This window comes from Loxodonta africana, chromosome 18 (genome assembly GCF_030014295.1).
Source record: "Loxodonta africana isolate mLoxAfr1 chromosome 18, mLoxAfr1.hap2, whole genome shotgun sequence".
NCBI lineage: Eukaryota > Metazoa > Chordata > Mammalia > Proboscidea > Elephantidae > Loxodonta > Loxodonta africana.
The window spans coordinates 10,895,930-10,923,255 of NC_087359.1; the positions used below are offsets into that span (position 1 = coordinate 10,895,930).

General features: G+C 48.8%; 1 protein-coding gene across 5 annotated transcripts in view; it reads right to left on the bottom strand.

Annotated features, from left to right (window-relative positions):
* Positions 1 to 26,338, bottom strand: part of FOXK2 (forkhead box K2) — a 40,311-nt gene extending 13,973 nt beyond the window's left edge. For 4 of the 5 annotated variants that reach the window (XR_010318256.1, XR_010318255.1, XM_064270445.1 and 1 more), the window contains exons 1-4: positions 25,926 to 26,281; positions 7,710 to 7,904; positions 5,393 to 5,540; positions 2,680 to 2,826 (exon numbers count right to left, since the gene is read on the bottom strand). Coding sequence is in view for 3 of the 5 variants with exons in the window: in XM_064270445.1 (XP_064126515.1) it covers positions 2,680 to 2,826; positions 5,393 to 5,540; positions 7,710 to 7,904; positions 25,926 to 26,206 (771 nt within the window). In the remaining 2 variants the exon portion in view is untranslated. Of the gene's footprint in view, positions 1 to 2,679; positions 2,827 to 5,392; positions 5,541 to 7,709; positions 7,905 to 25,925 lie in introns of all 5 variants that reach the window. The other variant, XM_064270444.1, reaches the window with a different exon arrangement.
* Positions 26,339 to 27,326: the final 988 nt, after the last annotated feature.

Here is a 27,326-nt window from a genome sequence, read left to right on the forward strand (position 1 = left end):
GTAAATGTCTGTGTGTGTGTCTGAGTGTGCATGTGTACATTCGATTCCACTGCCCTGAGTGGTCTCGACTGTGCATCTTGCATAGAGAGGACTTGTGGAAAACTTCGTGAAACTTTTAAGAGTGCATCCTAATGTGTTTACAAATGTCTAGAAGGAAAACGACAACCACCGTCATGAGGAGTGTAATATGCAGAAATGGTTCCAGAAGACGGGGATGTAGAGCACCCCGACTCTCCAAGGAGAAACCCACTCTGGTCTCTTCGGAGGCCAGAAGCCTAGTCTTTTCAAATCTTTCGCAGCTGCAGCCAAGTATCTCAGTTCTGGGCTGGGCAAAATTATAACTATAAATCAAAAGAAAACATTTTGGCAGAAAAATGCAACCAAAGAAAAGAACACACAGTCTTCCCAGGTAGGGTTCTCAGAGCATCCTGTCCTATTCTAGAATTGCCTCTGTGGACAAATGCAGCGATGACTCAGGGAGACAACGCAAAACACCCCAACTGAGTCTGGAGGAGAGCTGTGTGGTCCTGAGCATCTACAATAGGCAAGGCAAGGGGGGCACAAGAGGCAGGGGCATGAACACTCCCCCCTCAGACAGCCCATGCACACCTGGGACCTGACACCTGAGGCCTGACATCTAGGGCTCACCCCTCCCACCACGCCAGCAGGGACAGCAGACGCAATCTCTTTTAAAACGGGTTGCTCAGTTTTTAAGTCTCTCTCAAAAGAAAACGGACCTGGCTCTGAATAGGTCTGACACACAGGTTTAAGTCCAGTCACTCTGGAAAGGGTGCTCAGAGATGGCACAGCCGACGGTGTTGGAAGCCACCAAGGGCACCGCTGGAGACACAACACTGGGCATACACATCCATGAGTTAAAGGGACATTCGGGCAGGCCTTTCTTCCCAGCTAAGAGTGCAGCACCATGAGCTGTGAACAGTTCTATGAGCCAACAAGCACTGTGCGGGACGCAGAGCCACCCTACGGGACTGGATCTGGACAGGAAAGAGGTGTCTTCATAAAAACGCCTGCTGGTAACAGCTCAGAAGCTGGCAGGAAGGGATCAGCGACGCAGATGGTCACTCGGAGATTCCTCCTCTCTGTGATGTTGGCCCAGCAGCCTGGCCCAGAGAGCTCCACTCCCCAAAAGGGCTTCCTGACATGCTCCCTCGATCCCCAGTGACTTGGGCCAGGAGAGGTCTCTCTGAGGGCAGACACCCCTCCTCCCACCCAGTGGTGCTCAGGAAGTATTCCTTGGACAAATGAGAGCACAAAGAAACAAGAACGTGAGGGAAACGGGTTGTTTTTTAGAGGTTGGTCGAGTTTCCGGAAACACTCATTGCCATGAACCCAAAAAAAATCCAATGCCATGGAGTCAATTTCAATTCACAGCAACCCTATAGGACAGAGTTGAACTGCCCCACAGGGCTTCCAAGGAGCACCTGGTGGATTCAAACTGTCGACCTTTTGGTTAGCAGCCGTAGTTCTTTAACCCCTGTGCCGCCAGGGTTTCCATAAAGCCCCAGGAATTCCAAGTAACCAGAGCGAGTGAGTCCGAGACAGAGAGCCGACAAGGAGCCAGACTCCCAGGGAACACGCAGCACCTGAACCCCAGCGGCCACAGAGTGTCTGTGAGCCCCTCCCACCTCACAGCCACTCAGCCTGGGGCTCCTCTCCAGATGACGCTCTGGCCACTTCACGCATTTTACAGTTTGCTTTACATGAGCCTCGCTCTTGTAGATTAAAACAAACACGGCAAAGACGGCTAGAATTTACGTGATGCGCTGAGACCCTGGCAGGGGGCTAAACACGAACGTGCTCTCCAAATCCAATTAAGAAACACCAGCATGCTGTGGACACCTGCAACCAAGGGGGCACCCGATGGGGCGGGGGAAGCTGGGGCTCATTTGTACCTCCGTAAGGGCCCTGAGCCCTGTACAAAGGAACTGTGGACAATTTGGTTGGCAGATTACTGTTATAGCATGTTCCACATTACCTTTCATTAGGCTGAAAAAGTGGTTACCCCCCCCCATTCCCACCTCACCTGGCCGCAGCGTATGGTTCAACAGACACATTTTTCTAACGGTCACCTACTCATTAAACCAAAGCCTCAAAACAATTATGTAGCCATTCCCGATTGCTTAATGAACCCACACACCATAAGTACACGTCTTCTCTCTTCTGCTGTTTTAAATTCTGTCTTAGCCATCCCCACACTGTCTGATGAAGGAGGTTCTACTGTACATCCAGGACGCAGACACTGAAATGGGAACAACCTCCACAACACAAAGCCTTAGAAATTACTGGTGAGTGAGTTGGCAGCATCCTGAGGAGGCCCGGTGGCAGTGTAACTGGTCAGCTCCCCGCACGGCTCTGCCCTACATACTGGCCGCCAGGATGAGCATCTCTGCCATCGTAGGCTCTGACCCCCATGGGGACACACGCAGGTCCAGATTTCCTCTAAGACAATGTCGCTTGCCACGCTCTGCACAGGGGTGAGACAGGCATAGTGGCCCAGCTCTACAACAACCTTCTCTCTCAGCTAAGAGGGCTCACCTAACTCAACCTTCCATCCTGGGCCTGAATGGAATACAACAGCAGCCAAGTTTCTGCTCTGTTATCCACCACCATCAACAAGACTCAGAGCAGACATGTCCGGGAGACACTGAGACAACCTACCTGCCAGCCCTTGTCTGCGGTCCTGTAGTAGGGGTAGTTTTTAGTGATGTGCGTATAGATTCCGTTTAGGGTGAGCTGCTTATCAGGAGCCATGGTAATCGCTTGTACTATTAATTGTGCATAGGAATAAGGTGGCTTTGAATCATCCTGTATGGAAAAGGAAATGACAAATATTGAACAGTGAATTATCACATCACAATTATTTCCTAAAATTCAGGATCCCTGGTGTTTTAAGTCTTGCTGTGAAAATACTTAGTTTTTCTTACTATAAAAGTCATAAAATTTGATTGGAGAGAATTTGGAAAATTTGTAGGAAACAAGTGGAAAAGTATAGAGCAGTATAAAGAAGAAAATTAAAAGTCACGTAAAAAGAAAATCCAAATGGCAAAAAGAAGAAATGAGAAAAGCAGTGAGAAGCTGCCAGACCCCAGGAGACGCCCTCCAAATGCCCTCATGTCCACCCAGAAGGCCATGCACTAGTGAGGGGCAGAGGGCACCCGTGGCAGCCGTGCTGGGCACAGCCTGTCTTCTGGGTAAGCTGAGCCACGCACACCCTACAAGCGGGAGCTCGCTGGTGGAAGTCCCCACGTGTACAGAGCCGTGGACAGAGTGCTCAGAGCACTACCCATGGTGACAGCTGCCTTGTGTACTGAGACATCATGTAGATGTGGCACAGACAAGCAGACACAGGGTCTCTACGCTGTCCTGCACAGCAACACAGGACATCCCAGGCCCCCACCCATTCAAGGCCATTGATGGCTCCTTGTCATCACGGCAACTGAAATGCCCACAGAGCTGCACAAGCCTGCTAGGGGAGGGGTGACCATTCCACTTGTGAACTTGTGGGAAATACATGTATCTACACCCATGATGCAAGACAGCAAAACATAAAGCTGAGTGAGAACAGTGAACTGCAGAAGAATACATTCAAGATGCTGCTGTTTACAGGAAGTCCAAAAACAAACATTTAGATACGGTATTTAGGGATAATACAGAACAGCAAAGGAACACAGACAGGCCCAGTGGCAGAAACACAGGGAAGGGAGGAAGGGGGCACTTCCACACAGTCAGTTTGTTCTTGAACGTGGAAGCTGGCATAAAGAAGTTGGCTATCATTCTCTATACAGAAAGATTTAACCATATAATAGCTGCACCCAGAAGATCGCATCTCCTTTAAATAGCAACCATTTCCTGAGTACTGAGGCCGGGCCTGACACTGCCAGACGGTCTCCATGGAAATCACACTTTTCCTCACAGCTGGCTCCTCTCGTTATGATCGGAGTCGGGCAGAAGGCCCAGAGCAAGGACACTCGGCTGAGAAGCGGCTGGGAGTGTGAAGCCCTCTCCATAGAGCTTGTGCCACTTGGAGTACTTCTTTGCAATCTTTTTTCTATGCACTCCTAAAAACCTTTTTATTAAAAAATGTAACGTAGACAGAAAAGCCTGTAACACGCCCGCTCACATCAGCTGAACCTTTTGAACATCAGGATAACCACACTAGGCCAAGAAGCAGAATGCAGCCAGTATCCCAGAAGGTTGCGTGTGCCCTTTTTGGCCCACAACCTCCACCTCCCCGAGAGCTGGCCATTACTCCTGACCTTTTATGGTGATCACTATCTTCTGGTATTTATTAAGTTACCACCTAAGAACGCATCTGAAACAATACAATTGAGCTTTGCCTGCCTTTGTGCCTGACAGACATGGAAGCTCACAGAGCGGAGATGGCCCTGCTCAGCTCGCACCCCTGCACAAAGACACATCTCTTAAACATACAACTAAAGGAACACTATGAAAAAAAAAAAAAAAAAGGAACACTATGAGGGGTTGGAAACTCTGGTGGCGTAGTAGTTAAGAGCTATGGCTGCTAACCAAAAGGTCGGCAGTTCGAATCCACTAGGTGCTCCTTGGAAACCCTATGGGGCAGTTCTACTCTGTTCTATAGGGTCACTATGAGTCGGAGTCGACTTGACCGCAATGGGTTTGGTCTTGGTTTTTATGCATGGTTCTGTTTTCTTCTATCACTTAGCACTGTATTGACGGCATTTCCTTATGAGTAAATATTCTGCATCATATCCCCTTACTGGGATACCATATTGTAACCATTCTCTTATGGTGCATTTAGGTTGTTTTCAATTTTCTATAAACTCTTGTTCAGATTTTTGTCCATTTCCTTTAGACAATGTCCTGGAAGGAAATTACTGGGTCAAAGAGTAAACACATTTAAGGTCACAGTGTGAAATATCAAAAGTCACTGTTCAAAAAGGTGACCAACATCATCTCCAGAAGTGTGTGTGTGTGTGTGAGAGAGAGAGAGATGGAGAGAGACAGACTGACTGAGAGACAGACAGACACACTCCAGGCATGGTCTCGTGGGCATGGATGCACAGAAGCCTTGTGAGTACTGAGCCATTCTCCACCTCGGCCCCACCATCAGCTCATCTCTCTCATGGAGCTGACACCTCCCACTTGGGGGCCCTCAGAGAGTGTCAAAGGGACGACAGAATGCATTTGTAAACCCCAACCCTGAGAACATGCTCAAAAGCCAGACCAAGTCAAGCACCTCATCCACTCAGACACCTTTTCTCGTCACCCAGTAGCGTGCATTCTGAAGACACACTGGTTGTGGAGGCTCTCAGACACACGGGCAGGTACCAAGAACTGTGTGGCCACATGCTATTCTCAGGACCGCTGCCTCAGGCTATAAAACATTTACCTTCGGGCTGTCTCCACCTGAGGCTTCCTTCTCATTTTCTGGCTGTGAGTTGTCAGCCATTAAATTGAGGTCAGATGGTATCACACGGCCCACTTTGTACCCCGAAGACCCTGCCCCACGGGGGCTGGATGGGCAGGAGTTTGCAGCGCTGTGGGAGACAAAGAAGTGCTCCTGTTACTCCATCAGACAACACATATCACACTGTGTTTCAGTAACTAGCTCTGACCTCAGGAAAAACAAAATACCAAAATAAAAACTGAGAGAATATCAGCATTTTCTATGAACAAATGGACTCTTGTCAATTCTTTGTGAAAGTTAAGCTCTCACAAGGGAGGGGTGGCCCGTGGGTTTCACCAGTGGAGAAGCTGAGGCACAAGACGGTCCCTCCATACTCATGTACATGTAGTCACCTACGGACAAATTCAACCACGGGAAAAGACAGACAAGCAGCTGCTGCGGCTCCCAGAATTGGGGGAGTAGGCAGCTCGTCCATCACAGAGAGCTGCACGTCAGATGACACTAAGCACACCACGGTGCAGCTGCCCGCCACAGCCCCACCTGGCCGGGTGCTCCCGGCTCCAGGCTCTGCCTGACAAACCAAACATGGCACAGCTGCCTTTCCAGACGACATACTGTCTATGTTGGTTCTTAAGAAAAGAGACAAAAGTGTGTGCCCTGAAGGTGTAGCTCAGTGGCTGCCGGGTTCCCCTCACATCCTCCCCTCGGCCTCCACACCTCAGGGATAGCTCCGAGCAGACCAAGACGGGCCTCCCTGCCTCCCAACAGTGCAACCTCTCGTGGACCTGGTCAGCATGAGTCTGACTCAAGAGAGAAGTGTGTTGTTTCCATGCCTGGGTCTAAAACTACTTATTCCTCATGTTGTGCTTATTGCCAGCTGCCATCGAGTCAAGCCCCAACTCATGGTGACCCCATGTACAACAGAACAAACCAGCTGTCAGTCAGTCCTTGTGACCCACAGGGTTTTCACTGGCTGGCTTTTAGAAGTAGGTCACTGGGTCTTTCTTCTTAGTCTTAGTCTGAAATTTCCACTGAAACCTGTTCAACATCATAGCAACACACAAGCCTCCGGTGACAGACAGGTGGTGGCTGTGAGTGAGGCACACTGGCCAGGAACTGAGCCTAGGCCTCCCACGTGGAAGGAGAGAATTCTCCAGTGAACCAGTGCTCCCCCGTATACCTAATAAGATGCCCAAATACAGGTGAAAACCAGCGAGATATGTCATCTGCTGTGATTCCACCTTTCCTTCAGCCACGACACCTCACTCTGGCCTGCGCATGGCTGCAGGCTGCTCTCCCAGAGTGCTCTGGTGCACTCCACTGCGTGCTGTGGGCTCTAGGCCCCACTGGCCTGTGGTCGGACACTGTAGCTCTCTGCTTCCAGAGCGTACCTGGTCCTTCTTAGGAGGCTGTGATGAACAGTTTGTCATTTTAACGTGGTCGAATTGGCCAATCCAGCATGCAAGTGTTACGGACTGTGTCTCCCAAAATTATGTGTTGTAAATCCTAACCTCTATGCCTGTGGTTATGATCCCATCTGGGAATGGGTCGTCTTTGTTATATTAATGAGATAAGATCAGTGTAGGATATATCTTCAGTCAGTCTCTCTTGAGATATAAAAGAGATTAAATAAACAAACAGAAGCAGAGACGGGGAAAGAGAGACGCTGAGCCACGTGAAGACTGCCCAGGAACAGAAGCGCAAAGCGTAATGACCTTCCTCCAGGGCTGACAGAGAGAAGGCCTTCCCCTAGTGCCAGCACCTTGAATTTGGACTTCTAGTCTCCTGAACTGTGAGAAAATAAATTTCTATTTGTTAAGGCCACCCACTTGCGGTATTTCTGTTATAGCAGCACTAAATAACTAAGACAACAAGTTTTCAGAATTTACATGAAACCATAGCAAAGAAAATTTGAAATTCAAATTAAAACCTCAGACTTTAAACAAGTACCACAAATCGTCTGCCCCTTAAATTTATACTGTATTAAAAAGGCTCCATAAATGAAACCAGGGGCATTTGGGAACTGTGCCTTATGCCACAGGGAGCTAACAACAAAGTCTTTGGAAACTAAATGGTGTTTTAGTCCCTTTGATGCCTCCCTCTCCGTGACCATTGGCCCCAGGAATGGGCTGAGCAGCAATGGGGGACTATCTGCACACCTGCCCGGGCTGTGACTGAGGCCCCATGGATGCACTAGGGAGGAGCCATGTGCACAGATGTGAGCACAGCCACATGCATCATGTACAGGTGCCCCCGCAGTGCACACAGAGACCCCGCCACACCATGGAGCCCACCCTACCTGATGGTGCCCGTCGGGGAAGGCAGGGGGCTGATCAGGTGGGCCATGGAGTCTGGAATGTTGATGGTCAGAGGCGAGATCTGGGGCTGCACGGGCTTCACTGGGGACTCGGGTGCCTCCTGCTTCTCCCTCCTCTCGCTGGACAGGGCGGTGAATGTTATCTTGATGTTTGTGCTGGGAAAGCGGAACGTGCATCTGGAAAGTGAAGCAGAGTGTGAGCCTGCACCTATGGCTGGACGGTAAACACCTGTCAGAGGACAGAGGGCTCAGCGCCCCCGAGTGGCCGACACAGCCGTGGCCACACCTCACTGCAGATGAGATGCTGCACACTGTCCAGCTCTGAGACATGATGAAGGTCAGCCACACCACCTGCTGTGGGACAGCTTAGCGAGTAAAGACCATGAATGAAGTGCTTTATGACTTGTAGACAGTATGCAAACCAGCCCTGTCAGAAATATGACAGTAACTCAAAAAAGACTCAGTTACTGCTACTGCTTTTAAAATAAGTGCACAAACCTGTTTTAGATCTTGTAGCAGATTTAAAACAAAGACTGAAATACCACTTAGCATGCATTATTCCTGTCAAAATAAACACACAAACATATTAAGCAATCCACAATTTATGGGGGGGTTCTTATTTAAGAAAGAAAAATCATTTCCTTTTCTATTAAAAAGTCTTCACTTTGTCACTGAGCAAATAAGAAACATCAGGTTACGGAGAAAAGGTTCTCTCCTAACTCTCTGGCTCACCTGTGACGTCCGCCACCTGGCTCCACATTTTTGTAAAAGTTCAAAAGTGATCTCAAGTCCGCCAAAAGCAAAAGAAACACTTGGTGTGGCCTGCTTTGTGCCTTCCACATGCTCGACATTCAGAGGAAACGGATCGCACTCTACCTGCCTCCCAGACTCACGAGTCACAGCAGACCCCTTACCACCGAGGGATGTGCTATCCCTGTGTGCCCCAGTAATGCACTGCACCGATACACACCATTTGAGACCAGTTCCAGGACCGCCATGGCAGCTGGTCCCACTAGGATGGGCAGGCACACCTGAACTCCCACTCCAGCAGTCTGTCTCCTGGCCACTGACAGACAGGGTCACAGGCTGTGGAGAAGGCTGCCTGTACCAGGGCTGGGGGGCCCACAGGGCAGCAGGGCCAGGCAGAGGCCACACTGACCCATGTACACTCGAGCTCCTTGGCACATTGGAGCAGCCCCACCTGGTCCCCTGCCAAGTAACTGAGATAAAGGACGAACAGAGCCAACATTAACAGCTAATTTACAGAAAAACTGCATATTGATATTTAGTTATCGATACTGATACCAGAAATACTTATTAAATCAAATCAAATACTGTGATCCTTTGTCACGTGACTAAAAAAACAACACAAAGAATGAAATGAAACCAGTGAACTTGGAGTTAAGATTATCTGTAATACTCTTGGCAACAATTTTTTTTAAACCAAACAAATGCAATCTGGGACAAAAGGTGTTGATCAAACGTCAACTGAAACAGGTAAGCTGGGCTTCCTTCACGACTGAAAGAAGACACAGCCTCACTAAGGCCGTAGCTCTACTGCAGCCACTCAACAGAATAGACTGCAGAGCCTAGCATTTACATCTTGATGAAAGACTTCCCTGTGATGTTAAAGTTCCCCTCCTACTACCAAGGGTCCTGCGCCCTCTGACACAGTTTTCTGACTGGCCTCTAAGCTCACAAGCTGTAAATTTCACAGTGTGGATGAAACATACCCCACGCTACTGACCATCAGTACTAACTGGGCCCTGGGGAGACCAGAGGACAAACAGGACCCTGGCCACACAGTCACAGTGCAGTCAGGAGACCACACCCACACTGATGCCTGCATCAGTGGACAGAGTTCTCAACTGCCTGGGAGCGCAGGGTGCAGAGCCCAGCTCCTGGACACCACATGGTTCCAAAGAGCCCTTGTCCTACATCCTGGCAGGTACCTATGCTGGCCACAGGAAGTCAGCCTGAGACCAGAAGAACTAGATGGTACTTGACTATCACCAATGATGGCCCTGACAGGGAATATGACAGAAGAGTCCCTGACAGAGCACGAGAAAAGTGGGGTGCGGAACTCAAATTCTAGTAAAAAGACCAGACTTAATGGTCCGACTGACACTGGAGGGACCCTGGAAGACATGGCACCAGACCCTCTGTCAGCCCAGAACTGAAACCATTTCCGAAACCAACTCTTCAGAGAAAGATTAAACTGGACTATAGGACATAAAACCATACTCGTGAAAAGAGTGCTTCTTAGGTCAGGTAGATACACGAGACTAAATGGGCAGATCTGGCCCAGAGGAAAAATGGGAAAGCAAAATGGGACGAGACACTGGCTGAATGGACACTGGAAATCCGGGGAGGAAAGGAGGAGTATGCTGTCATATTATAGAAAGAGCAACTAGGGTCACGTAACAATGTGCGTATAAATTTTTGTATGAGAAACTAACTTCCACTGTAAGCTTTCAGTAGCGTGGGGTATGTTTCATCCACCCTGTGAAATTTACAGCTGTGAGCTTAGAGGCCAGTCAGAAAACTGTGTCAGAGGGCGCAGGACCCTTGGTAGTAGGAGGGGAACTTAAAGCACAAATAAATAAATAAATAAACCCTACAAGAATCCCGAATATTCAAAGATATCTTCCAACTTAAAAATACCTCCAAGAATATTCATAGCAACATCATCCACAAGAGCCCAAATAAAGCCACTGAACGTCCATCCACAAAAGAATATCACACTGTGGTATATCTGTTACAGAATAGCCTACACACAAAAACATGCCTAAGTCTCACACTCACTGAAAAGCCAATGTCCCCCCTCCCCACCACATCCATTCTGTATGACTCCATGTAGGTGAAGTTCAACAGCAAAGAAAGCCAGGGCACAGTCTAGAAGTCAGGGCAGTGGACTGGGAGTGGGAGGGTACAAAGGGAAGGGGCTCTGAGTGTCCGAGCCTAACTTACTCCTTTACTAGATGCAGGTCACAAGGGGTTCTCACTAAGCTTTACACAGGGTCTTTGCACTGTTCTGTGTGTACGTTATACTGAAGAAAAAAGAGTGGAGGGGTAACAAGACTAGAGACCAATTAAAAAACTACTTCAGGAGCCCAGGTGAAAAACAAGAGCTGGGGGCTGAAGGGCAAGGGATGGATTCGACAAACACAAAGATGAGTGAATGGGGCAAGCAGATGATTCCACGAGTTCAGGAAGCAGTTTGGTGCTGGCTAGAGCAGGCTGAGGAAAGGGTGGGTGCCCGCCGACCCCTGGACAGACAACATCATCCGGTTTTCAGCAGAGAGAAACGCAGGACTGCAGATTTAAGAGTTGGAGACAAGCCTGGTTTCACAGCTATTGAAGACAGCCACCTCAAAATCCCTCCAAAAATTACTTGCCTTCGAGTAGCTTCTCTGTCTTATACAGCGCCACAGTCCTCCACCCACAATTCCAAAGACCAAAAAACTTTGAAAAATCGGTCCTGAAATCATTGGCAGCAAATTCTGACCTGAACTGAGAAGGAGCTAAATTATAGCTTTTAATTGTCCCACTTTGTGAGAATGTCTTATTTGCTATGGCAATGCTAACGTGCTGGGTGACAGGGGAGTGCCAACCAACACACAAGACACTCTATACAGCTCACCTAGAGGCCAAACTGCCCACCGCAACATCGCTCTGGCCACTGGTGTTTGGTGGAGTTTCTCAGAACTGGTCTGATGTGTTTAAGGGGCTAAACGGATGCCTTACTTACCAAAAAGTCCATTTAAGCTACTCTGAGCAGACCATCAGTTAGTATCTCTGCTGCTGTCCTCGCTAACAGGTGAGAAATGCACAAGGCTGAGGATTACCAAAGAGTGAGATGCAAGTCTCCCTCCCTCCCTTGGCTCCCCCACCCCCACTCTCCTTCCTAGAAGGGCACCACCTCTCGTTTCCACTTACACCTCGTTCAGCAGTCACCAGAAAGTTTCAAACCCACAAAGACAGGCCCTCTCCACGAGGCTGCAAGCACAGGCAGGCGCCTTCTCAGGAGGGCAGGCGGGCAGGCAGGCAGGCGGGCAGACGCTGGATAAAGAATCTGCCCCTTAACAGAAGCTCCTCCCACCTACTATCCCCTGGTAGTGAGCCAGGACCCCACTCATGGATACATCTGTGTCCTCAATCAGGTCATCAGTGGCCAAACTGCAATGTGTTTTTCTTTTTAAAAAAGATATTTCACAATATTATTCTACTGTGATGAATCTGTGAAACATTTCATAACATGCAGGAACCTGGAAGGCATTATGCCGAGTGAAATTAGTCAGATGCAAAAGGACAAATATTGTATAAGACCACTATTGTAAGATCTTGAGAAATAGTTTAAACTGAGAGGAACACATTCTTTTGTGCTTACAAGATGGGGGAGGGAGGGAGGGTGGGAGAGGGTTATTTACTGATTAGATCGTAGATAAGAACTACTTTAGATGAAGGGAAGGACAACACTCAATACAGGGAAGGTCAGCTCAACTGGACTGGACCAAAAGCAAAGAAGTTTGCGGAGCAAGGGCGGGGGTTTGGGGACTATGGCTTAAGGGGACTTCTAAGTCAATTGACAAAATAAATTCTATTAAGAAAACATTCTGCATCCCACTTTGAAGCCTGGGGTCTTAAATGCTAACAAGGGGCCATCTAAGATGCATCAATTGGTCTCAACCCACCTGGAGCAAAGGAGAATGAAGAACACCAAGGTCACAAGATAATTATGAGCCCAAGAGACAGAATAGGCCACCTGAACTAGAGACTTGTATCATCCTGAGATCAGAAGAACTAGATGGTGGCCGGCCACAACCGATGACTGCTCTGACAGGGAGCACAACAGAGAACCCCTGAGGGAGCAGGAGATCAGTGGGATGCAGACCCCATATTCTCATAAAAAGACCAGACTTAATGGTCTGACTGAGACTAGAAGAATCCCGGCAATCATGGTTCCCAAACCTTCTCTTGGCCCAGGACAGGAACCATTCCCGAAGACAACTCTTCAGATGTAGACTGGACTGGACAATGGGTTGGAGAGAGATGCTGATGAGGAGTGAGCTACTTGTATCAGGTGGACACTTGAGACTGTGTTGGCATCTCCTGTCTAGAGGGGAGACGGGAGGGTAGAGAGGGTTAGAAACTGGCAAAATTGTCATGAAAGGAGAGACTGGAAGGGCTGACTCATTAGGGGGAGAGTAAATGGGAGTGTGTAGTAAGGTGTATATAAGTTTATATGTGAGAGACTGACTTAATTTGTAAACTTTCACTTAAAGCACAATAAAAATTATTTAAAAAAAAAACTACTCTAACAGCAAGTCCACATTTATTTGCATAAACCAAAAACCAAACCTATTGCCATCGAGTCCATTCTGACTCATACTGACCCTATAGGACAGAGCCGAGCTGCCCCGGAGCGTTTCCAAGGAGCAGCCGGTGGATTCAAACTGTTGACCTTTTGATTAGCAGCCAAGCAATTAATCACCGCACCACCAGGGCTCTTTTATTTCCGTAGTATTCCCGAATAGCTGAGGGGAATTGGATTTAGAAAATATTGGTAAGGCAAAATCAAAGTGTCAAACAGAACCAGCCACGTGATTGAGGGAAATGACCTCTGACATGTGGCCCCAGAGACAGAAGGGCGGCCACATAGTGGTCAGAACACAGGTGCGAGGGGCCCAGAGACCTTACTCGCACTTCGCTCCTCAACCTACTCAAGAAGTTGAACTGATTTCACAACTCCTTCCCAGGTAAACAGCCCACAGAGTGGCCAAAAGATGGTTTAAAAGGAATAGAGAAAAATGAACAAAACGAACTGATCACCACCTACAACCTGGTTATTTACCCTTAGCACTGTCACTCCGGCCACATTCGTGAGCCCTGCCAGCCTGTAAGCCCCTCTCTCGTTTTCCTAGCTACCCTACAACGGCCTTCCTGCCTCCCAAGGACCAACAAACATGAGCCTGCACAATACAACACCATTCAGACTGTGCGTAAAGTATCAGAAGCCATTTGTCAGAAATTTTTCTTTAAGTGCCATCTCGTTACTGTACAAGTTGGTGATTTTTAATATACAGATTTAACTTAACAAAAAATTAAAATCATTAGTCACTTTGTTGTTAGGTGCTGTCGAGTTGGCTCCAACTCATAGCAACCCTACAGCACAAGAGAAGGAAATACTGCCCAGTCCTGCGCCATCCGTACAATAGTTGTTATGCTTGAGCTCACTGTTGCAGGCACCGTGTCAATACACCTTGTTGACGGTCTTCCTCTTTTCCGCTGACTCTGTACTCTGCCAAGCATGATGTCCTTCTCCAGGGACTCATCCCTCCTGACAACATGTCCAAAGTATGTAAGACGCAGTCTCGCCATCCTTGCCTCTAAGGAGCATTCTGGTTGTACTTCTTCTAAGACAGATTTGTTTGTTCTTTTGGCAGTCCATGGTATATTCACTGTTCTTTGCCAACACCACAATTCAAAGGCATCAACTCTTCTTCGGTCTTGCTTATTCATTGTCCAGCTTTCACATGCATATGATGTGATTGAAAATACCATGGCTTGGGTCAGGCGCACCATAGTCTTCAGGATGACATCTTTGCTCTTCGACACTTTGAAGAGGTCCTTTGCAGCAGATTTACCCAATGCAATGCGTCTTTTGATTTCTTGACTGCTGCTTCCATGGGTGTTGATTGTGGATCCAAGTGAAATGAAATCCTTGACAACTTCAATCTTTTCTCCGTTTATCACGATGTTGCTCATTAGTCCAGTTGTGAGAGATTTTTGTTTTCTTTATGTTGAGGTGTAATCCAGACTGAAGGCTGTGGTCTTTGATCTTCATTAGTAAGTGCTTCAAGTCCTCTTCACTTGCAGCAAGCAAGGTTGTGTCATCTGCATAATGCAGGTTGTTAATGAGTCTTCCTCCAAATCTTGATGCCCCGTTCTTCTTCATATAGTCCAGCTTCTCATATTATTTGTTCAGCATACAGATTAAATAGGTATGGTGAGAAAGAATACAACCCTGACGCACACCTTTCCTGACTTTAAACTAATCAGTATCCCCTTGTTCTGTCCAAATAAGTGCCTCATGATCTTTGTAAACGTTCCTCATGAGCACAATTAAGTATTCTGGAATTCCCATTCTGCACAGTGTTATCCATAGTTTGTTATGATCCACACAGTCGAATGCCTTTACATAATCAATAAAACACAGCTAAACATCCTTCTGGTATTCTCTGCTTTCAGCCAGAATCCACTTGACATCAGCAATGATATCCCTGGTTCCACATCCTCTTCCAAAACCGGCGAGAATTTCTGGCAGTTCCCTGTCGACATATTCCTGCAGCCGTTTTTGAATGATCTTTTTGCTCACGTGTGATATTAATGATATTGTTCTGTAATTTCCACATTCGGTTGGATCACCTTTCTTGGGAATAGGCATAAATATGGATCTCTTCCAATCAGTTGGCCAGGAAGCTGTCTTCCGTATTTCTTGGCAGAGACGAGTGAGCCCCTCCAGCGCTGCATCTGTTTGTTGAAACATCTCAATTGATATTCCATCAATTCCTGGAGTCCTGTTTTTCGCCAATGCCTTCAGAGCAGCTTGGACTTCTTCCTTCAGTACCATCAGTTCCTGATCATATGCCACCTCTTGAAATGGTTGAATATCGACTAATTCTTTTTGGTATAATGACTGTGTATTCCATCTTCTTTTGATGTTTCCTGCATCATTTAATATTTTCCCTGGAATCCTTCGCTATTGCAACTTGAGGCTTCAATTTTTTCTTCAGTTCTTTCAGCCTGAGAAACGCCGAGCGTGTTCTTACCTTTTGGTTTTCCATCTCCAGCTCTTTGCACACGTCATTATAATACTTTATTTTGTCTTCTCGAGAGGCCCTTTGAAATCTTCTGTTCAGTTCTTTTACTTCATCAATTCTTCCTTTTGCTTTAGCTGCTCAACGCTCAAGAGCAAGTTTCAGAGTCTCCTCTGACATCCACCTTGGTCTTTTCTTTCTTTCCTGTCTTTTCAGTGACCTCTTGCTTTCTTCACAGATGATGTCCTTGATGTCATTCCACAACTCCTCTGGCCTTCGGTCACTAGCGTTCAATGAGTCAAATTTATTCTTGAGATGGTCTCTAAATTCAGGTGGGATATACTCAAGGTCATATTTTGGCTCTCCTGGACTTGCTCTGATTTTCTTCAGTTTCAGCTTGAACTTGCATATGAGCAATTGATGGTCTGTTCTACAGTCAGCCCCTGGCCTTGTTCTGACTGATGATATTGAGCTTTTCCATCGTCTCTTTCCACAGATGTAGTCAATTTGATTTCTGTGTGTTCTATCTGGCAAGGTCCACGTGTATAGTCACCATTTATGTTGGTAAAAGAAGGTATTTGCAATGAAGAAGTCACTGGTCTTGCAAAATTCTATCATTGGATATCCGGCATTGTTTCTATCACCAAGGCCATATTTTCCAACTATTGATCCTTCTTTGTTTCCAACTTTCACATTCCAATCGCCAGTAATTATCAATGCATCTTGATTGCATGTTTGATCAATTTCAGACTGCAGTAGCTGATAAAAATCTTCTGTTTCTTCATCTTTGGCCCTAGTTGTTGGTGGGTAAATTTGAGTAACAGTCGTATTAACTGTCTTCCTTGTAAAAGTATGGATATTATCCTATCACTGACAGCATTGTACTTCAGGACAGATCTTGAAACGTTCTTTTTGACGATGACTGCAACGCCATTCCTCTTTAAGTTGTCATTCCCAGCATAGTAGACTACATGATTGTCTGATTCAAAATGGCCAATACCAGTCCATTTCAGCTCACTAATGCCTAGGATATCGATGTTTCCATGTTCCATTTCATTTTTGACGATTTCCAATTTTCCTAGATTCATACTTTGTACATTTCAGGTTCCGATTATTAATGGATGTTTGCAGCTGTTTCTTCTCATTTTGAGTTGTGCCACATCAGCAAATGAAGGTCCTGAAAGCTTTACTCCATCCACGTCATTACGGTCAACTCTACTTTGAGAAGGTAGCTCTTTCCCAGTCATCTTTTGAGTGCCTTCCAACCTGGGGGGCTCATCTTCTAGCACTATATCAGACAATGTTCCACTGCTATTCATAAGGTTTTCATTGGCTAATGCTTTTCAGAAGTAGACTGCCGGGTCCTTCTTCCTAGTCTGTCTTAGTCTGGAAGCTCAGCTGAAACCTTTCCTCCATGGGTGACCCTGCTGGTATCTGAATACCGGTGGTATAGCTTCCAGCATCACAGCAACACACAAGCCCCCACAGTACAACAAACTGACAGACATGTGGGGGATTAGTCACTTAGAATCTATATTTTTACACTGTAAAAGAAAAAAATTTTTTTTAATTTTTTAAAATTTTTACACTGTAACACCCTAAAATTGCTTGTTTCAGGATGCCTTTTATGGAGTTTCGGAAACCCTGGTGGCGTAATGGTTAAATGCTACGGCTGCTAACCAAAGGGTGGGAAATTCAAATCCACCAGGCGCTTCTTGGAAACTCTATGGGGGCAGTTCTACTCTGTCCTATAGGGTGGCTATGAGTCGGAATTGACTCGACGGCACTGGGCTGGGTTTTCATGTAGTTTCTTCAAAACATGCCTTTTCATCCCCACCTGACAGCACTGAAGCCTGCATACCTCCCCTTTGCTCTCAGCTGGCGGCACGCCTGTGCCCAAAGGCAGGCCACCCAGGGCACCTGGAGGACGCCGTGGAGCTCACAGGCAAAGTCCAGTGCCCAGACCTGGGGAAGTCTGCTCCCAGGACACGAAGCTGAGGCTATGTGCGCCTGAGGAAAAGCCCTCTCTGTCCTCGAAGACGGCTTCTGAATTTCAAGCCAACACTGTGGTGACAAAAAGCTTTTCAACTCAACAAGCTCAGGAGCTGATGTGCCAGGAAAATCAATAAATGCTACAGACCTCTGCTGTCAGTCTTGTTGGTACACATACAACTCAGAGAATGCAGGGCAGAATAAAGCGCTACCCTGACAATCACTGCCAGAGTAAGAGTCCTCCCCAGGAGCCATGAACTCCAGGTAAAGAGAAGACTCTGGCTGCAGCCATCCTCGCAGCCCCACAGAGCAATCTGCATGCACAAGAGCGGGCAGCCTCAAGTGGCCTCCCAGCAAAGAGCAGGCTGGAGGCTGGAGAGGGCACTCAGTCTGTGGGTGGGCAGTGGGACTAGAGCACCATTCCCAGTGAGGGAGCTGTGTCCACACCGCTGTACGGACGGTGAGGGAGCTGCGTCCACTAAGACAAAAACCCAAAGGCAATCAGCTGCCAGGTTACTCCGGGACACCTCTGCCCACAATGCTGACCCTGGGCTGGATGTCTCTCTGCATTGTAGGACATCGAGCAGCATCCTGAGCCTCTGCCCACTATGTGCCAGGGGCACCCCCTCCCAGTTGTGACAAAGAAACACATCCCCCAGGAGGCGCAGGGAGACAGACTCCCCCTGAGTGAGAACCGCAGCTAATCCTGATACCTTTCAGTGGTTGAGACACAAGACACATTTCGTCATAAATGACAAACAGCAGCCAAAGCCAACTCTTGTCTAAAAGCCCTGTGGAATACTCAGCAGCGCACCTTCTCTATAGCTCTCAGCAGCGGCCAAGCCATGGGCCACCTAACACACTCCTGAACTGAGCTGGCCAAGAGAGAAGGTGCTGGGCCAGCCCACAGATAGAGACAGGCACACACAAGAGACCCCAGTGGGCGATGGCTCTCTTCAGGTAAGCTTGTTTCTCAAAGTGTGTCAGAAATTCAAATTATTTTGGTCTAAAATGTCCTAAACTACTAATTAAACAGTTTTGCTACTGCAAAGAAGGCCTAAACACCACGTAAAGTGGAAGTAGGCTGGTTGCTGGGCTACTTTTGACTTAGTAAAGTACTTATTACGCTAAGATAGCTGCATTGTGCATCCAACGTCTACTTATCAGTGAAAAAATTATCTCCATTTGCCAACTGAGTGAAGCCTTGAGCTTTTAAGGAGTTTCCCCCAAAATCCACACTGGTCACTAAATGTGCACACCTGGGGGCACACACTTGAAGTACTTTCAAGTGGGGAAGCAGTGGCCCTTCTGCTTGCACGTAGCCTATTCCTGAGCACGGGCACTCAGCTCTGCTTGCGGACGAGCTGTAAAATTAGGGCATTTAAGGCTACAACCAATGACTGTCCTGACAGGGAACACGACAGAGAACCCGAGGGAGCAGGAGAGCGGTGGGATGCAGACCCCAAATTCTCCGTGAAAAGACCAGACTTAATGGTCTGACTGAGACTAGAATGACCCCAGAGGTCATGGTCCCCAGACTTTGTTAGCCCAAGACAGGAACCATGCCCAAAGCCAACTCTTCAGACAGGGACTGGACCAGACTATGGGATAGACAATGATACTGGTGAAGAATGGGCTTTTTGGATCAAGTGGACACATGAGACTATGTTGGCATCTCCTGTCTGAAGGGGAGATGAGAGGGTAGAGGGGATCAGAAGCTGGCTGAATGGACACAAAAAGAGAGAGTGGAGGGAAGGAGTGTGCTGTCTCATTAAGGGGAGAGCAATTAAGAGTTTATAGCAAGGTGTTTATAAATTTTTGTGTCAGAGTCCGACTTGATTTGTAAACTTTCACTTAAAGCACAATAGAAATTAAAAAAAAAAAAGGAGGGCATTTAAGCCATCCCTACACGTCAACATAAAGAATGAAAACGAAATTCCTCATAACTGAACTGATAAGCAACATAATGATAAACGGAGAAAATACTGACATTGTCAAGGATTTCATTTTACTTGGATCCACAAACTACGCCCATGAAAGCAGTCAAGAAATCAAACGACATCACCCCGACATTACTGGCACAAATCAAAAAAACAGAACAATAACAAGTGTTGGAGAGGTTGTGGGTAGATCAGTACTCTTATGCACTGCTGGTGGGAATGCAAAATGGTACAGCCATTTTGGAAAACGATATGGCGCTTCCTTAGAAATCTAGAAATACCATTATGATCCAGCAATCCCACTCCCGGGAATATACCCTAGAGAAATAAGAGCCATCCCATTAACAGACATACGAACACCCACGTTCACTGCAACATTGTTCACAGTAGGAAAAAGATGGAAACCTAGATGCCCATCAACAGATGCATGAATAAACTATGGCACATACACACAATGGAGTATTACGAAACAATGAAGAACAATGATGGATTAGCGAAGCATCTCACAACATGGATGAAGCTGGAGGGAGTTACGCTGAGTGAAATAAGTCAATGATCACAAAAAGACAAATACTGTATTAGACCATTACTATAAAAACTCATGAAAATGTTTACACACAGAAACAATCTTTGATGGTTACGAGGGAGGGGAGGGATGGGAGGGAAAAACACTAAACGGACAACAGATAAATGGTTAACTTTGGTGACTCATAAGACAGTATACAATACTGAGGAAGCCAACACCTGTCCAAAGCAAGGTCATGGAAGCTCCAAAGGCTGAGGGTTGTGGGGACCGTGGTCTCAGGGAACATCTAGCTCAGTTGGCATAACATAATTTATCAAGAAAAATTTCTACATTCTACTTTGGTGAGTAGTGTCTAGGGTCTTAAAAGCTTGTGAACAGCCATCTAAGATACTCCACTGGTCTCGCTCCATCCAAAGCAAGGGAGAATGAAGAAAACCAAGGGCATAAGGGAAGGATTAGTCCAAAGGACTAATGGACCACCAACTACCACAGCCTCCACAAGACTGAGTTCACCACAACTAGATAGTGCCCGGCTACCATCACTGACTGCTCTGACAGGGATCATCACAGTAGAGGGTCCTAGACAGAGCTGGAGAAAAATGTAGAAGAAAATTGTAATTCACACACACACACAAAAGACCAGACTTAGTGGTCTGACAGAGACTGGAAAAACCCTGAAAGTATGGCCCCCTGACAACTCAGTAATGAAGTTGCTCCTGAGGTTCAACCTTCAGCCAAAGATTAGACAGGTCCATAAAACAAAACGAGACTAAATGAGCACACCAGCCCAGGGGCAAGGACGAGAAGGCAGGAGGGGACAAGAAAGCTGGTAATGAGGAACCCAAGGTTCAGAAAGGGAGGGTGCTGACATGTTGCGGGGTTGGCAACCAGTGTGACAAAACAACTCGTATTGTTTAATGAGAAGCTAGTTTACCCTGTAAACCTTCATCTAAATTAAAAAAAAAAAAGAAATCAAACTATGCATTGCGATCGGGCAAATCTGCTGCAAAAGACCTCTTTAAAGTGTTGAAAAGCGAAGATGTCACTGCGAAAATGTTACTTTGAGGACTGAGATCCGCGTGACCCAAGCCATGGTGTTTTCAATCGCCTCATATGCATGCGAAAGCTGGACGATGAATAGGGAAAACCAAAGAATTGATGCCTTTGAATATGGTACTGGCAATGAATATTGAATATACCATGGACTGCCAGAAGAACGAGTAAGTCTGTCTTGAAAGAAGTACACCAAGACTGCTCCTTGGAAGCGAGGATGGTGAAACTTCGTCTCCCACACTTTGGGCATGTCATCAGAGGGAACCAGTCCCTGCAGAAGGACATCCTTCTTGTTAAGATAGAGGGTCGGTGAAAAACAGAAAGGCCCTCAAAGAGATGGATTGACACAGTGGCTGCAGTGATGGGCTCAGGCATCACAATGACTGTGAGGATGGCGCAGGACTGGCAGTGTTTCCTTCTGTAGTACAGAGGGCAGCTGTGAGCTGAACCGACTCGATGGCACCTCACACAGCCCTTGAATAGAAAACACACTAGGCCTTCCTAGTCTCTGCCTGGATAGCTCTGAAGGGTCTTCAAACAATCGCCTTTTGGGAACTCAGCTCTCTCTAGGTGGTTCCTTCGCACACTTGCGCTCTGATAATCAGCAGGGTGTGATCAGCAGAGTGTCTATTCTTCCTAGCCCCAATCTCATCTCCTCCCACCTTACAACATACACACCTCACACCACCATCTACCTACTAGATCTCCAGCTGTACACCAGCTGGCCCCTTCTTGTCCCTGCATTACAAAGCCCTCTAAAGGCTGCCCAAAACTCCCAGATGGCCGTGACCATGGATCCCCATGAACACAACACTGCAGGCCACCGTCCTTTTCCCCAAGGCAGAATCCTCTCCTGGCACAGCTTCTAACTTCCCTGTTTATAGTATTAGCATTCTCTGGGAACCCTGGTCCTGCCCTGTTCCCATTTCAAGCAGGGCCCAGTTGCTCCAGGTTGCTTTCATCCTTAACACGATGGCTCCATCTGAGACAGAGTGGCTGCCTAGCAGTCTGCTCCCCGCTCTCCATCCCCATGAGAGGATGGTCTCTGATTTAGTAGCAGGTCTTCAGGTTGACACAGTCAAAACTTAAGTTGGAAGTCAGAACATGCCAGATGAGAAAAGAGGTGCTGCTGCATGGCTGGGTAGAACTAACAGGCTGTTAATTTAGCGTAAGAACACATGGTCACTTTTCTAAATAAACACAACTTTAGTTTTGCATGTTAAATAGTTTTGGGAAACAGTAAACTCCTCTTGTTCGATTTATATTTGGTTCTTAATCTAGGATCTTATTTATCAAAAATGTCAAATTTGTTAAGTATTTTCAAAGTATAAACTTAAGTGTTAAAAAATTGCTCATTTTTGTTTATAAATTAGACTTAGTTTGCTCCTGTGATAACAACTACAAATATTCCTGCCCAAATGATCTTCCTAAAACACTTCACTACTCACTTGGGTGCCAGGCCAGGTCTGTGGACAAACATATACCCTGCCCTCAGGAGAACATTCCTCAGTTTGTCCCTGACCAAAGTGAAACCCCCCTCCCGACACCCGCCCCTCGTGGCCCAGGCAAACCTCGCACTCAAGCTGCTCTATAACCTGCCTAGTGTGCCTTCCCAGCCCAAACTGCAGCTTCTCCCAGTGACAGCTATGCCTGGGAGCCCACCTCCACCTGCTGAGCTCTCTGGTCCTGGCATCCCCAGCCCCAGGTAACACCTGTACCTCCAGAGAGTCGGGTGCTCTCAGAGAGGAAAAAGTTGGATTTCTTTACACACAGCCCAGTACACTTGGCCAACAATCAAGAATTTGCCGAAACCACTGTTCCCTGGAAACCCAAACGCCCTGGCACTCTGAGGAACACTCAGCACAAGCCTCACCTACCACCGCAAGATCATCACCATGGAAACGTCGCTTATACTCAGATCTTACCAAAGACGTTTAAAGTATGGCAGCCAACAGACAGGATCACAGTTCTCATGTTTCTCTCTTACCCCCAAATCAATTAGTTATGTAGTATATTAACACAATGACAAGCCACACTTTAAGGTACACTACTTATTTACTCTTCTAAATTCTCTGTAAATTTTTAATATAAGCCACAAAATGTAAATTCATTTTGAACTTGGAATTAGAATAAAATCATTATGGTTCAAATAAGAGGCCAACGATGGCCTTTCATACTTTTGAACTCTACAGTTTTTCAGTTCAGAAGACAAATCTGACACAGCATTAGAAAGCTTCAGATTCTGCATAATTGCTCTAAATCACATGAGCTTTTAAGCTTACGCAAACTGATTTTTAACTTAAAAGGAACTTGTAACATCAAACTAAGCACTGAGCTTAAATTCAAGAAGATTTTAAAACAATTAATCTACATTTACCAGTTTTCCTTACACAGAATCTGTCCTGGTAACCTGTATCTGTCACCACCCTACACCAAAACCTTGAAAACGAAGCCCTTCCAGAGAAAGCTGATTAAGCATTCACCCAGTGCAAGTTCCAAAGCCCTTCTGTGAAGAGCACCATCATGCTCTGCCAGCCCAGGTGGGTGCCAGGCCCCCCCCAAAGGGAGCTGCCTATCTCAGCCCCAGCTGCCCAGGCCTCTTCCCCGGGCACAGAGCTGGCAGGATGGTGGGAAGCTTGGCCTTGCACCCGTGGCCATCCTTACTCATCTCTACTGAAAGCCACTCTGCACCTCCATAAGGTCTGAATCCTGCTCTCCAGTCAGGCTTAGCACGCCAGCATGTGTGGGATTCCACTCAGCACAAATGGTTTCGGTTGACTGGTAACAAGAGAGTTTCCATGAAAAAAATTCAAAATCCAAAGTGGTTGAAATGGCAAATATTGTTATACATTTTACGATAATCAAGAAATAAAATGAAAAAAGGTTGATACAAGATGTTAAAAAATTACAAAAAAAAAAAAAAAAAACTGTTGACCTCGAATTGATTCCAACTCATAGTGACCCTGTAGGACAGAGTGGAACAGCCCCATACAGTTTCCAAGAGTGTAATCTTTATTTACCAAGGTTGTAATCTTTACAGTAGTAGATCGAGATGTCTTATCTCCCTCAGAGGGGCTAGCAGATTCGAACTGCCGACCCTTGGGTTAGCAGCCCAGTGCTGAACCACTACGCCATCAGGGCTCCTCACACTGTGTATTATCAAGGTTTAAAGACCACTCTAAGACTAAGCAGTAACACTACACAAAACAAAAAAACAAGGAATTAAGAAAACGAACAGGTTTTATCAGCATTTTAACAACTGGATGAGTCCGAATCAGCTCAACAGCAACGGGTTTTCTGACTTAACAACTGAAAGCAGTTAAAAATGCCCGTTCGTGGACAAAGGCTGGACTTGTAATGAATGACCTAGAAAGGAACCCCCTAAGGAATAATTAGCATTTCCTAGAGAGCAGGTTTCTGTGTTTCAAGCAAATTATAACCTGAAAAACCCACAGAATCAAACTGAATTTTCTGTAGTGGGACTGACAGTTCCCATTTAACACTCTAAATAATCTTTTAACAATCTCTAAATAATAAATTGCCATTTTTAAAAAAAAAAGTATCCAATTTTTCCAAAATTTTAAGTTTCAAGCACGGATTTTAAGAAGCATCATGTCTGAACAGTTTTCCATTTTTAGGCTACCGAAAATACTATGGGGAAAAAGAAGTCCTTGCAGCTTGTAAAAAAACGTGTAAGACAAAGTAACAGACGACACGTTAGCAGCTAAGAAAAAGACTGTAGGCCTGGCCAGTTCGTCCAACTACATACAAGTAACACTTGTGCTCAGTACCACCTGGTCCTGAAGCATAAACGGCAAGCAGGAGACCTCGGGAAACCCGGGTCCCACGCGCAGTTCCCCGGCTGCAGCTCTGAGAGGGTGAGAGCGCCGAAGGCTGCTGCACCGGCCGCGGCCGGCGGGTATCTGGGGACGGGGGGGTCGTGCGCCAGACGGAAAAAAGCCGTGTTTGGGATCTCAGGGTGGGGTCCGGGCTGGGGGTCGTGGCTCACGGTCCGGGTATGGGTGGCGGTCTGGGTCCTAGTTGTGGGTGTGGCGGTGGGGGTCCGGGCCGAGGGTCGTGAGTTGAGGTCCAGGCTAAGGGTCGTGGAGTGGGAGGTCAGGGTCCGGGTCTGGGTAGTGGACCAAGCGGACTCGGTCTCGGTCCGGGCCGGGGTGGTGGGATCGGGGTCGAGACCGGACAGGGAGTCGTAGGTCAGGGTTCGAGTTGGAGTAGGGGTTCCGGTCGTGGGTAGGAGTCCGAGCCGGCGGTGATGCGGTCAGAGACAGGGATTCAGGCCCCGGTGGTGGGATCGGGGTCGAGACCAGACAGGGAGTCGTAGGTCAGGGTTCGAGTTGGAGTCGGGGTTCGGGTCGTGGGTAGGGGTCGGAGACGGCGGTGATGGGGTCAGAGATCAGGGTTCTGGCCGGGGGTGGTGGGGTCGGAGGCCAGGTTCCGAGCCGGGGTCCGGCCCGCGAGTGGGGGTCCGGGCCGAGGATCGTGAGTTGAGGTCCAGGCTAAGGGTCGTAGAGTGGGAAGTCAGGGTCCGGGTCTGGGTAGTGGACCAAGCGGACTCGGTCTCGGTCCGGGCCAGGGTGGTGGGATCGGGGTCGAGACCGGACAGGGAGCCGTAGGTCAGGGTTCGAGTTGGAGTCGGGGTTCGGGTCGTGAGTAGGACTGCGAGCCGGCGGTGACGGGGTCAGAGGTCAGGGTTCGGGCCTGGGGTGGTGGGGTCGGAGGCCAGGTTCCGAGTCGGGGTCCGGCCCGCGAGTAGGGGTCCGGGCCGGGCAAGCCCGGCTGCAGGCCCCGCCCCCGCCCGCCCCCGGTCCCGGCCCCGCCCCCGACCCCCGCGCCCGGCGGCGCCACTCACACGCGCGGCAGCTGCAGCGGCGGCGCCCCGCGCCTCTGGAACACGCCGTCCACGAACACGCCGTTCTTGCCGAGGCAGCGTAAGTAGAAGTCGCCGCCGGCGCCGGCGTCGGGCCTCGGCTGCGCGGGCGGCTCCGGGACCCCGCCATGGCCGCCGCCGCCGCCGCCCGGGGGCGTGAAGATCTCGAGGTGGCGTCGGGAGATGAAGCTCGAGTGGCCCATGCTCACGTCCACCGAGCCCTGCGACGAGTTGCGCCCGATGGTCACCGAGCGCTTCTTCATCAGGTACTCGAACTCGCGGCCCTCCAGCCGCGCCACGGCCCAGCCGCCCGGCGGGGACCCGCCGCCCCCGGCCCCGCCGCCGCCCGCGGGCGGGGGGCCCGAGCCCGACAGCGCCGCCGCGGCCGCCGCCATCCCGGCTGTGAGCGCCGGCCGCTCGCGGGCGGGGCGGGCCGAGGCCCAGGCCGCCGCCGCGCGCACCGGGCAGAGGAGGGGCGAGCGAGGCGCCGGCCGGCCGGCGAGCGAGGAGCGGCGGCGAGGGGCGGGAGGAGCGCGGCGCGCCACCGACCGGCGCCGGGCCCGCCCCGCGCTGACTGACGGCCGCGCGCGCCTGTGGCGGCGGCGCACGGCAGTGGGGCTACCGGCGCCGGCCAATGGCGGGCCACGCCGCGCGGCGGACGCACGTCCGGCCGCGACGCCCCGACGCACGCTGGGCTGCGGGCCGCGCGGAAAACCCGGCGCGGATGTCCGGGGCCGCGCGGGATCGGGCTCACCGGTTCTCGGCCTGCGGCCCCGCTACCGCCGGGCAGGGGGCGCGGCGCGTGGGGAGAGCCCGGGCGGGGGTGCGGGGCCGGGGCCAAGGTCACCGCGGACACCGACGCTCGTTCCTGCGTCGCGACCCCGCAGCCGAGAGGGCGTCCGAGTCTAGCGCTGACGCCGGGAGCGGAGCCGCCTCCGGTGGGGGCGCGCGGGCCGCGGTTAGCGTCGGACCTTCGCGTCGAGGCCCAGGCCGCGCGACCCCCGCCCGCCGGAGCCCGGGACCCTCGCCGCGAAGCCCCAAGCCCCTTGCCTACGGGCTGGTGACCTACTGGGCAGGATTAAAGCGGCCCTGGGACGCCTGAGGACAGTGTGACATTTCAGCCGTGACTTCACCATCACTAGGCCGCTGGATGCTGTTGTCTTTCAGGGATAACGGCATGTTACGGTGTCAGAACAGTCCCTGCAGAGTACCCAGAAGTTGTAAATCACGTTGACATTATCGTCATCCGCTCGCAATTTTGAAACATACCTAAAAACTATTAGCTGACAGTTCTTATCTTAAATAATTTAATACCAGCAGTTAAGAAAAATTAGATTTTCCCTTCAAAATCAAAATAATCAATAGTCTATGTGTAAACTCGTC